Raw genomic sequence first — 12,224 nt, forward strand, 5'->3', positions numbered from 1 at the left:
ATGGCGCCTGACAATCCAGCTGGTGACGGCGATGCTGGTACCGTAACCTCGTCCACTGCTCCGGCATCGTCGACTCTGCCTGTCGGTCCTGCTACTGCTGCAGAGCCACCAACATCCGCCGCCGGTCATCCCTCCTCTTCTTCTTCTTCTCCTCCTGCTCCAGGGCATCACACACCCGCGCCCCCGACCTCCGACCCTCCCGCGACCAGCTCTGGCCCCGAGCCAGCAGCCTCTACCGCTTCAGATTCTTCTCCGACAGCTCTCTTTGCTACTACAACCGCTACCGCTGCCGCTACCGCGACCCCGACCGCTGCCACGACCACGACCACAACCACAACCACAGTAGCCGACACGCCTGCTCCGGCCGCTGAAGCTGCTCCTGGCAGCAATCTCAACGGCACAGGAGCAGCGCAGGCTTCACCCGCCTCTACCGACTCCGAAATGTCCAATCATGCCTTTCTTCACGGCCGCTCAGCTGCTGCTCCCGCGCCCTCGCATCCCTCACCCTCCTCGCGTCCCACGGGTTACCGCACCGACTCGCAGACGCATTCTCCGGCGGCTCCCTCGACGACCTCTGCACCACCACCGCACACGACGACTCCCGCGACGCAATTCGCGTCCTATTCGGCCGGCCCAATCTCGCAGCCTCCCGATGCCCAGCGACTCGCCCACAGCAACGGCCCCAATGCCGTCACGTTGCCTAGCATGCGGACCATTGATGCCATGAGCCATCAGCAGCAGCAGCAGCAGCAGCAGCAGCAGCAGCAGCAGCCGCCTGGCACCCATCCACACGCCATGAACGGACCTCTGCAGCCCGTGTCTCCTTCAGCTCAGTCGTACTATGCGCAGGCTGCTGTCGGTGCTACCCCGAGCTTTGGGTTACACACCGACCTGGGCCGCTACACTCTGCCCCCCCACGACCCTCGCCTGTCAGGAACAAGAGGCTCCAAGAAGGTTGGTTTCCTTGTTTGCTTTCACGCCATCTTGCTCGCCAGTTGCTACACGGCCGTCCAATGTGACACTGCCAAATGCATTGTCGCCTGCTGTTGCCTTATCCCCAACTAACCACGTGGAATTTACAGGAAATTAAGCGGCGAACCAAGACAGGCTGCCTGACCTGCAGAAAACGACGAATCAAGGCAAGTTTACAATATTCGCAACAGCTCTCCAAGTACATTGGCCGAGAACACACGTGCACAAACATCATCATGCTATTCTCTTTCCCTTTTTGTGTCACGAACTGCCATGCTGCATATCTTTTTTTTTTTCCTATGAAAGTCAACCTGACACTCCAAGTGGAGTCTGATTGCCCGGGTCGGCTCAAGGATTCGATCGTCCCGAGACGCAGCACCTCACATTCGACAGGCCGTGCCGTGACACAATACGCATGGCGGCATGCAATGCCGTGGCAGATCTTTGGCTATATCGACATGACAGCCTTGTGCTGACCAGCGACGTTGCCGCTGCCGCTGCCGCTGCTGCTGCCAAGCCTTGTCATCCAAAGTTTTAGGCTGCTGGGCTTTCATCAGTCAGCAGATGGGGCGCCACCACACCTTGAGCTCCCCACCAAAATAAACTCGCATCCCGCGCTACTCAGGTCGCGATGCATATCAACACCCTTGGCACATTTCTTATTGACTTTGTTTCTTGTTGATTGTCACATTTCTCGTTGGTGGTCATAACGCGGTATACTAACTTGCGCCGCCCTTTTGGCACACTTCTTTCTAGTGCGACGAAGCTCACCCCACGTGCAACAACTGCAAAAAATCGAAACGCGATTGTCTCGGCTACGACCCCATCTTCCGCCAGCAGCCAGCAGCTCATCCCGGCTCCATACAACCTGCACCCTCACCGACCGCATCGGTTCCCTCGTCCAACTCGCCGGGCTCGGTCGCAGGAAACGGTCGCCAGCTGAACTCGTACGCTGCCCAGCCGTCTATGCTGCCTGTTTCATACCCGTCCAACTCTACCCCTCCCACTGCAGCTGTCAGCCCAACTCCCAACGCTGCCTACCATTCTACTTCGGTCACGGCCGCGCATCAGGCTACCTCTGCAACAGCCTCGCCTCGCTACGATTACTCATCCAGCTCCAATACTGCTTCAAGGACAAATCAGCCCGCTACTGCATTTGATCCCGCTCGGCACGTTGACCACACTGTAAACAACCAACTGGATCATAGGATACCAGAACCACGTGAGCATAGCCCTTGCAATCCTCACATGGATCCCAGACCGATCACGCAACTTACACCCATTCCAGGTCCAAAGATGAAGATCCACCAGATTATCGACTCTCTCGGTCCTACCCCCACCCCGCCTCAAGTTCCCGCTAGCGAGGAGACGTTTAGCGAGATCACTAAAGTCTACCACGAAATGTATGCCACTGCGCTCGCTGCCTTCTTTGAGACTACCTGGTACTATTTCGCCGAGAATGGCATCATGTCCTTTCCTAAGCACCCTCCGCTGCTTGAGCAGATGGCTTCGTTTCTCAAGGTGCTTGAGGCTGTCAAGGCGAATGATCATACGCAAATGGCTTACTCGGGCATTCTGGAAACAAGAATTGTGTGGGAGCTCGCTTGCACCGCTTTTCAAACACCAGAGCGCAGCAACGGTGCCATGCGCGTGAATCTGCCCCCTGAAGGTGACAGCGCTGAGGCCCGAAGCCGGTTGCAGGTGGTGGACGCTTTGCTGTGCGGCGATTACCTACCCAACAACCCACTTTCCCCCCCGGTAGCCGACTCAGACGCTCAAAGGACACGCCAGTTTGACTTTTGGTACAACTTGGCTGATTTCATCCGACACCGCGACCACCCCGAGTCGCCTCAGGCCCAGCAGGCCCGGGAGGAGGTCCTGGGCAGGATGCGCCGTTTGCTTGATGCGCGCGAGAATCGTGACGTGCTCTACTCCATTGCCGTGGTCCGTCATCTGTCCCCTCGGTTTGGACCCAACTACGTAGCATCTCTGCCGCAGCACCACGACGAGACGGATCCAAAGAGCCGCCTGGCGGTGGCGTCCAAGTTTATTATGAATGAAGCGCAAGTGACGGGAGGCACCACCAACGTCGTTAGGCGCATCAGCGATATTGCCTGCCGCGCATTTGTGAATCCCGGTGTTAACATTGCGAGAAGTGCCTGATTTGAGCGACTTGTGATACCCACACCTACTACGAAGAGTCTGCGAACCACTTGCAAGACTTGTACTTGTGCCTTGGGAAAAGAATATGCATTTTGGCGTTTTTACATTTTTCATTATATCCCCTCCCCACCACCGTCATCCTGGGCACGGCAGGTGCGGGTTCTGTTGTCTTTTGAGAAAGCAACACACAAGCAAAAGAGACTGTGCAAAAAGATTGCGCGAGGAGTTTTACTAGATTCTTTATGGGGATAGGAGTCATTCCGTTTGTCTAAATTTTCTTTCCACATCGGTTGTTACATGTATATTATCTATTGTTTTTTTTTCGGCGCGAGGGTTTGGACAAGGGAATGTTTATAGATAAAAGGAAAAGCACACGGGATTCTGCCTGGCTCTGCCTTTTGTTTTTTCTTGCCGTTCTTTTTTTGCAATTTACATCGCTTACTGTTTTGTCTAGCTCTTTTCAATTTTGAGCAGATGGATGGCGTTTCATGGACTACTACAATAGAAACAAAGGCAATGAATTGCTACAGGATTTAAGAATCTGAATTAATAGAGTTGATAATTGCTACACCAAGCCCTTTTCTGGTTCCCACTTGTGCAAAGTCTGGTCTATGACGTCAAAGGTGCTTGCCCGGCGCTCGATTGAGGGAAGTGAGGATCCTCGAGTTACATGCCGGCATTGTTGCCGTTTAAGCAGCGGGAAGTTTCTAACCTAGGTTGTGACCAGAAATAAGAGAGAGGGTCGATAGTCGAACGCCGACCTCGCTCGAAAGGGACAGTCATTTACGAATGTCTCAAACGTAGGGTCGACGTATAAGGCAAATTTTGGGAGACTCTTAGTTTTGGATTGGTATGAAGTAGTTGGAGACTCATCCGTGTGGTCGGAGGGCATGGACCGTGACCGTCCAAGATGGAGCGTGTTACTATATACAAATACCATGACAGCGTTTATACATGCGAAAAGGGTATACTCTATGCAACTGTCTATACATGTGGAAGGGGTATACTTTGTTCAAATATATGTACACGAAAAATGTTCATCGACAAAACGTCACTTTGTAATCTGGCCAAACCAGATGTCGTCTGACGGCCGCATGCCTGTCGCGACGCCCTCGCGAGCGCACAGCTCCCGCTGCTCATCGTCGACGGTCCAGCTGCGCACCTGGTCGCTGCCGACGAGAAACTGCATCACCATGCCCGACTCGGCATGCCAAGTGTTGTGACAGTGAAAGGCCCACAGCCCGGGGTTGTCGAGGACAACGCGCAGGACTACCCAGCCGTAGCCTTCGACGGTGACGGTGTCCCGGCGCAGGGGATTGTCGAGGATGTCGTGCTGCGACAAGTAGGACGGCAGCTCATGTGCCTCGGGCGGGTAGCCCGTCTCTCCCTGGATAAGCACGTAGAACTTGTGCCCGTGAAGGTGGAACGGGTGGGCGCCGTCGTCAAAGTTGTTGATGACGAGGTCGATGGTGCGGGTGCCCGTCGTCTCGAGGACGTAGTCGCGCGCCGGGTCAAAGACGGTGTCGCTGATGCGCATGGCAGCCGAGCGGTTCCCGGACGAGTCGGCGCCGCCGGCATTGATGTTGTCGAGGTAGCGGTGCAGAGACGGATGTGTAGCGTTGGCGTGCCACGTCGAGCCGTTGAAGAAGCCGCGGGCGAGGGCCCAGTCGCCAATCATAAAGTTGGCGCGGACAAGGACGTACTCATCGGCGGGCGGCGGAGATTGCGTATCGACGGGGTGCAGGGCGCTGACGTTGAGGTCGCGGCAAATGACCTCGATGGCCTCGGGCCAGTCCTTACTGGTGGGGTCCGCCGCGACGGCCGGAAGGGGCGTGTCTTTGGACTGGTAGCGAATAACGGAGTGCAGTTCGGGCACGAGACGCTTGTTCTCCGTGGTGAAGCAGTGCGTGAGCATGCGGGCGCGCATCCAAAAGGACGGCGGCACGGTGGTGGTGGCGGTGGAAGTGACATTGGTTTCAAGAATGACGCTGTATCGCTGCGCGGGCAGGATGTTGAGCCTGTGGAAGGCCTCGGGGTGGACGTCGGTGCCGTCGACTTCTGTCACGTAGAAGGGGTGCTCGTCAAACTGAATCTGAAACTCGGCAAAGGCGCCGACGTTGATGAGACGCAGCCGGTGGCGCTGGCCGGCGGTCAGGTCAAAGACGGGACGGGAGACGTTGGCGGCGTCGCACCGCCAGCCGGGAAAGTCGGCGCAGTCGCGGACGCCGCGGCCGTTGACGAGGGCATTGTCCGGGACGGGCTCGTCATTTTCCATGTCTGGCTGAAGGTAGTCCATGAGCAGCTCCGCCGTGAGGTTGTGGTAGTGGTCCTGGACCATGACGACGCGGTCCGAGACGTAGTCGAGCTCCTGCAGCGCGGTGCGCTCGTTCCGGGCGTGGATGACGACGGGACCGAGCAAGCCGTCGGACGCCTGGGCGCTGTGGTGAGCGTGGTACCAGTACGTGCCGGACTGGCCGCTGATGGTAAAGGTGTAGGTAAAGGACGATTTGGGAGCAATGGGGCACTGGGTCACGCCGACGGTGCCGTCCATGAAGTTGGTGCCGTTTTGGAAGAGGCCGTGAAAGTGAATGGCGGTCGCGTTGACGGCCTGATTGTCGACGTGGACGATGATGGTATCGCCATCGTTGCACTCGACAAGAGGGCCTGGGAACTGATTATTGATGAGATACATGGGACGGTACACGCCGTCGGGGTTGAGGTCGGCATTGGTGATGGTCCAGCTGTACTCGCGCGTGGTTGGAGCGGCGTCGTAGTCCCAGGACATGTCCAGAATATACTCTGAAGGGTCCCTCAGCCGCGGGCTCAGAGGCATCTCACGCTGCGGCGCCGGCGTAGATTGCGGTTCCGGAACAGCCTCGTCGACCGAGTGAGGGTCCTCGATCTGATGCTCATCTTGCTGGCCGTGGTTACTCGACGAAGCGGCGTTGGAAGATATGCCAAAGGGGACGAGAGCGAGGCCGAGTATTGTCACGACGAATACGAAGAAAAACAAGGCCATCTGCCAGCAAGACCAGAGTGCGCGGCGAGAACGGGGGTTCCAGGCGTAGGGCAAGCCATCGTGGAGGGGCAGCCGACGGGGGACGTCAGTCATTGCAGCCGGCGGCAAGGGGTCAGGTTGCGCATGCTATCGTTTTGTGATTTTCTACGACAGCAATGAGGAGAGGAACTGGCAGGTGCGAGAAGACTGCAGCGCAGCAGAGGGACAAGACCGATGAGCCGGGATGAGGGAAAGAAGTAGGCGTCGTGAGGTCAGAGTAGATGAGTACTCCGTATCCGTAGATTGGGGTGGATGGTGGATAGGTGGATGTTGAGTAAATGGGGCGCTGATTTTTTGGTGTCGAGAGATTGGTGCAGCCAAGCGAGCAGAAGCCATATTCCAGGTTTTTCAGAGGCATAAGCTTATTATAAAGTGCGCTAAAGACATTTATTAGCTCCTCTACAGATTACAATGCTAGTTAGTGCAAACGCTTTAAAGGTGAGAGGAGGGACTGGTGGCCATCTGACTCGGGCTTGGCGCCATAAATACTAGGTAATAAGAATCATGTATGGGTATAATCCGTACATATGCAGCATTACATAAAATAGTCGATACTTTTAAGTCTTGGCCAGATGGTGCGCGGCAACTAGGTAGGGTAGGTAGTCAGTTACCGGCTGGGCGCCAAGGTTGAGGGCTGACGGCATGGGAACGATGCTGGAGCGACCAGGCCATAGGGAGCCGTGGCATTACCAATACTCGGTACACTATCAGCTATTTGACAGCCACAGGATAGACGATCAATCAATCGGACGGCGCGGCTTGGCAGCGTTGGGAGTCGATTGGTCGTCTTGCTCTGCAAATCTATCAGTATGCTGTACCTACAGCCTGACCGGGCCGAGTGGTCGCCATAAAAGATAAGGACGACCGCGTGCTCTCAGCTGGCATACTTGGTAGTGGCTGTTGGTGCCAGGGCGAGCAGCCACCCAAACCACGTTGGCCGTTTTCTGGGGTGTACCGTCTTGGGCCAATGTTCCGACGAGGCGTCCGGATAGACGGCACGCACGCGATACGTAGGGAAATAATAGACCTGGCGTCTCCGACTGTGCAAACTTTTCTTCACTCGATTTGCGTTGATTGCAAGGATTTAATATCCCAACGACGAGCATCAAGGATCGTGTGGTAGCGAGTCGCCGAGACACGTGCGGCCGCTCAAGTTTTTAAGACGGTCTCGCTCGCCTGGCGGGCCTGGACAAAACCCCAGTTGCCCAGTCACGCTAGGCCGGCCTACTGTGGGGACTTTTGGGGGTAAACCGTAAATGGGGGATCAGCTTGTGGAGAAGACAGGGGAAAGCGTTGGCAAGAAATGCGACTACTGTATGAATAGATTTCGAGGAAGCAAAGAAGAAAGGAAAAAAAGGAAGCAAAATGATACAAACAGGGCCATCAGGGATAATTGTCTCGACTTATGCCTATATTCTCTTCCTCTCTATAGGTGCTCTGCGCATGCACGGCACACTTAACCAACGTGGTCCCCGCCGAATTCCCGGCCCCATCGGCGGACATACATACACCGAACCCCAACATGGTCATGTGGAACTGCAAGCGAAACAAGTCCGCCACCATGAACCAGTCAAGGTCCTCGCATTTAATCTGACCAAAAAGACGAGGCTGCCGACTACTTACAGATTTTATCATCCAGGCATTCCCCGGATTAGTTAACCAGCATCTCCGTAGTAGTGTGGCGGGTCTATTACACCTTTTTGCTGGGCCCAGCGTCGGTCTATGCAGGCAGGCCATGAGCAGCTGCCGTCATTCAACCTACGGCAAACGGCTTGCTCACCCGCCTTGCCAATGTAGTAATAAGTGTTTGTCAACCCACCTCGAATCATTCTTCCCCTCCATGCCGACTCACACCACTCCTCTTCAGCATCCTTTTGCCTCTCCTGTCGCATCTCATCACAATGCGCTTCGAATTGCTCGGCGCCCTTGCCGCCCTTGCTGGCCTCGCCGCTGCCGACAGGAGCTGCGGCGCAAACTGGGAGACGCGTTACACGGCCACCGGCGTCCAAGACGTCGCCGCCGCCGCCGCCACGGCCAAGACGTCCAGCCCGACCAGTAACGTCCCCGGCAAGGCCTTTGACCGACTTGTCATCATCTACTTTGAGAACCAAAATTATGACAAGTCCATTGGTGACCGTACGTAAATCTCCCGTCTGTCCTTCCAAGTACTGGTAGACCAGTAGTGACTGACTATATACCTGCCTAGCCAACTTTAACTGGTTTGCCAAAAAAGGCATCCTTTTGAGCAACTACTTTGCCGTCACCCACCCCTCGCAGCCCAACTACATGGCCTCCATCGCCGGCGACTACTTTGGCATGCAAAACGACAACTTTATTCGCTCCCCCCGCAACATCTCCACCGTCATCGACCTGCTCGAGTACCGTGGTATCTCCTGGGGTCACTACCAGGAGGACATGCCCTACTCGGGCTTCGAGGGCATGGGATTCAAGAACCAGCAAAACGGCAAAAACGACTACGTCCGCAAGCATAACCCCGCCATCATGCACGACTCGGTCGTCCACTGGGAGAGCCGCCTGTCACAGATCAAGAACCTCTCTTTGATTGACACATCACGCTCCGTCTTCCACAAGGACCTCAAGGACGACAAACTGCCCCAGTGGATGTTCATCACCCCCAACATGACCTCGGATGGCCACGACACCGACGTCACCACCGCCGGCGCCTGGTGCCGCACTTTTTTGGAGCCTCTGCTCGACGACAAGAATTTCATGAACAAGACGCTCGTCCTCGTCACCTTTGACGAAAACGAGACATATGCGAACCGCAACCAGATTCTCGGCGTCCTGCTTGGTGACGCCGTGCCCAAGGAGCTGGTCGGCACCACCGACGACCACTTTTACAACCACTACTCGGAGATTGCCACGGCCTCGGCCAACTGGGACCTGCCCACGCTCGGCCGCTGGGACGTGGGAGCCAACGTCTACAAGATGGTGGCGGACAAGACGGGCGACAAGCTGCGCGCCTGGTCCTCGCCCGAGCAGCTGCAGGGCATGTACTTTAACTACTCGCAAGCCGGCCAGTTCAGCACTGCCGGCGGCAACAAGCGCTTCCCCGCGCCCAACCTCAAGCTCGACAATGCCGTCAACGGTCGCAAGATTCACCCCCGCGTCAAGGAGATCTGGGCCAACAGCCAGGCCCCGACCTACTACGAGGACACGGTCGAGGTGCCCGACGGCCTGCACCCTCCCAAGGGCTATGAACCTTCCAAGAAATAAACGCTGCTGCATGTATTGGTGGATTCGATTAAAATGAAGAATGTAAATAGATGCATACGACTTTTTTGCATAAGCGGGTTGCCATTACTTGATAACACTATGACACTAAAGAAATTTACCATGTATCTCATGCCATATCAGCCGTTGCCGATTATGACGTTTTGCTATGCATCTACGGGATACTGAGCACTATTTTGTTAGCACACAACATTACTCCGTACATATCTAGGTCATGTTCCATTTTCCCCCATCTCGTAATATTATTCATCTCCATTACTGGTAGCGTTCGCTCAACCCACACCACCCACACCACCCACTTCTGCCCCGGCCTCTTACGCACCCGATGGCGTCGGCTGATCCTCTCTTCACTGGCTCGGCCGACCCTGGACAAATGGTGGCTTGGCATCGCGGGCCCGAATCACGTCCTCGCCATTCCCAAGCCATCTCACCACGCACGTGGGGTGCTCACTTGCAGGTTTCTGGCGGGCACGTTGCTCTTTCTATCGTTCATGCGGAAAGCAGAGAAAAACCAAAGGTCGCCCACATGCCGAAGCACACGGAATTCGGCAAGTAAGCCAGGTAGGAAGAGACGAAAAAAAAAAAGGAAAAAAAAAAAGGCAAAATAAAAAGGGAAAGAAATTAAAACATGGAGATGAAAGCGACAAAAAGACAGAAATCTAAGAGAACAGCCCTCTGTTTGCTCCAGCACCAATTTCTGCAAAAAACATCCTTGCCCGGGCGCACACTCAAAAGACCTTCCAGATTCGGCACCGCGCTGTTACCAGTAAGTCTCCAGAATGTATTTCTGCGCAGGTCTCATGCGCTGCGGTCCCATGGACCCAAGGTAGGTAGCAAACAGACACCTTTCTTCGTAATAGGTAGCCCTCAAGGGCCTCTCAGACCTTTTGAGCCAGTAAAGCGCCATCATCTGGCCCTTTTCCCTCCACCTCGACGACGGCCCGGCATTTTTCTGCATCCAATACCACCTCGCTCCTCCATCATGTGGGCCAGCGTCGTAGCCTCTCTACGCGGTCAACAAAGTAGCTCCCGCCTCTTTGTTTGCCCGCTGAGTTGGGGATCTGAACATTTTGCTACTCTTTTCTGGTCATTTCTTCTCAACTGTCTTCAGACTTTGTTACAGCCCATGTTTAATCTCTCATTTTTTTGCCCTCAACTCGCTGGTGATTAGGTGTTCTGTGCTCTTCTGTTGGCAGCTACTCAAGCACGGCTGTCAACTAACACGCTGCGGCCACAACCCTTGATGCGGAGGCGGCTGTTGAGACATATTTACAGACTACGCCAACTACTCTACAAGATCTGTTTGGGTCAACTCAATCTCAAACAACTGATATTGTAATCGTTGTTCTCGCTCGCCCTTGCCTCCATCTCCCATCTCCCGCACACCACCTAAACAGACACCACCCACCAACGACCTACTCGCACACGGAATGGCCCTCTCCAAGAACCCCGCCCTCACGAGATTCCTCTCCGACTTCACCCTCGGCTTCTCTGACGGTCTGACTGTGCCATTTGCCCTTACCGCGGGCCTCAGCTCTCTGGGCAAGGCCGACACCGTCATCTACGCGGGCCTCGCCGACCTCTGCGCCGGCAGCATCAGCATGGGCATCGGCGGCTACCTCTCCGCCCTCGACGAGCTGCCCGCGTCGCCGACCAACGACGACGGAAACGACGACGAGGAGCTACGCGGCATGCTTCGCCGACGCAGTAGCGACGATGACGGGAATGCCGCCGCGTATGAAAAGGGCGACGTGACCACCCAGCAGGAACTGGTCGTCCTGCGCCACCTCGAGCCGCTCTGCCTGTCCGCGACCATGGCAGCCAACGTTGTCGCCACGCTTCGCGGTCAATCAGGCGGCCTGGACCGCGCCGTCGCCGGCATCGAGACGCACAACGACGACGTGGTCGGCACCGTCGACGCGCCCCTGCCCATCTGGCCCTTCGCCTCGGGCCTCTCCATTGCGCTGGGCTACGCCATCGGCGGGGCCATCCCGCTGCTGCCGTACCTCTTCGCCGCTACCGTCGGCCTCGGCCTGCGCTGGAGCATCGGCCTCTGCCTGGCGGCGCTGCTGTCGTTTGGCGCCGGCAAGAAGTGGCTGCTGGGCGGCGAGCGCGTCCGCTGGCAGCAGTGCGCCTGGTCGGGGCTGCAGATGCTGGCTCTGGGCAGCGTGGCGGCCGCGGCAGCGGTGGCGGCAGTGCATCTGCTGGGCTCGGTTACGGAGACGCCGTGATGTGCAGGAACGGGGTTGGGGTCAAGCGGCAGGGTGACGGTGATGACGTTATGGAGCATGGAACGGCGTTTACTTGGCTTTGGCGTTTTGCTCGGCAACGGTGGGCCGTATGAGCTTTAGAGAGTCTACTGTATATGCATTGGTATAAAAGTATAAATTATTCACTAATATTTTTCGGATCAAAGACATGTAAAAGATGATGAGTGAATCGTCGGGAAAAAAGTGATGCACGGCTTCACATCCCTGTAAAGCTAGCACTTTCAATTAGTACGCAAGTACGTTCCTCCAGAGCTTCCGTCTTCTCCAGTCAAATTATATGACCATTCCATCTAATTATCATCAATTTTAAGCATGACCGATGTAAAATCATCGAACTCTCCTTTTGAATACTAGTAATTATTCAAAGCCTATAAATCCATCTTTGAGCACACATGCTCGGCTGATCTTATCTGCCTTGTAAGTTGTGCAACGAGCATCTGGCGTGATGCCCCACCAAAAAAGGACGATCTACCATCGCCGTCTTGAGAGCTGCCATCTTCCAAGCT

The 12,224-nt window shown here is 55.7% G+C and overlaps 4 protein-coding genes across 4 annotated transcripts; 3 read left to right on the forward strand and 1 right to left on the reverse strand.

Annotated features, from left to right (window-relative positions):
- BBA_04239 (negative acting factor) lies at nucleotides 1-3,135 on the forward strand (the record flags this gene model as incomplete). The annotated part of the gene is made up of 3 exons (XM_008599336.1): nucleotides 1-954; nucleotides 1,729-2,194; nucleotides 2,261-3,135. The coding sequence occupies 3 exons, from the start codon at nucleotides 1-3 to the stop codon at nucleotides 3,133-3,135; spliced, it is 2,295 nt and encodes a 764-aa protein (XP_008597558.1).
- A 1,051-nt stretch (nucleotides 3,136-4,186) lies between these two features.
- Nucleotides 4,187-6,247, reverse strand: BBA_04240 (multicopper oxidase; the record flags this gene model as incomplete). Its single annotated transcript, XM_008599337.1, has 1 exon — nucleotides 4,187-6,247. One exon carries the CDS (start codon nucleotides 6,245-6,247, stop codon nucleotides 4,187-4,189), a length of 2,061 nt encoding a protein of 686 aa, XP_008597559.1.
- Nucleotides 6,248-8,094: 1,847 nt separating this feature from the next.
- BBA_04241 (phosphoesterase-like protein) lies at nucleotides 8,095-9,430 on the forward strand (the record flags this gene model as incomplete). Its single annotated transcript, XM_008599338.1, has 2 exons — nucleotides 8,095-8,329; nucleotides 8,400-9,430. The coding sequence occupies 2 exons, from the start codon at nucleotides 8,095-8,097 to the stop codon at nucleotides 9,428-9,430; spliced, it is 1,266 nt and encodes a 421-aa protein (XP_008597560.1).
- A 1,448-nt stretch (nucleotides 9,431-10,878) lies between these two features.
- On the forward strand, nucleotides 10,879-11,679 carry BBA_04242 (vacuolar iron transporter Ccc1; the record flags this gene model as incomplete). The annotated part of the gene is made up of 1 exon (XM_008599339.1): nucleotides 10,879-11,679. The coding sequence occupies one exon, from the start codon at nucleotides 10,879-10,881 to the stop codon at nucleotides 11,677-11,679; it is 801 nt and encodes a 266-aa protein (XP_008597561.1).
- Between the last annotated feature and the right edge of the window lie 545 nt (nucleotides 11,680-12,224).

The sequence above is a fragment of the Beauveria bassiana genome, assembly GCF_000280675.1.
Source record: "Beauveria bassiana ARSEF 2860 unplaced genomic scaffold BBA_S00009, whole genome shotgun sequence".
Classification (NCBI taxonomy): domain Eukaryota; kingdom Fungi; phylum Ascomycota; class Sordariomycetes; order Hypocreales; family Cordycipitaceae; genus Beauveria; species Beauveria bassiana.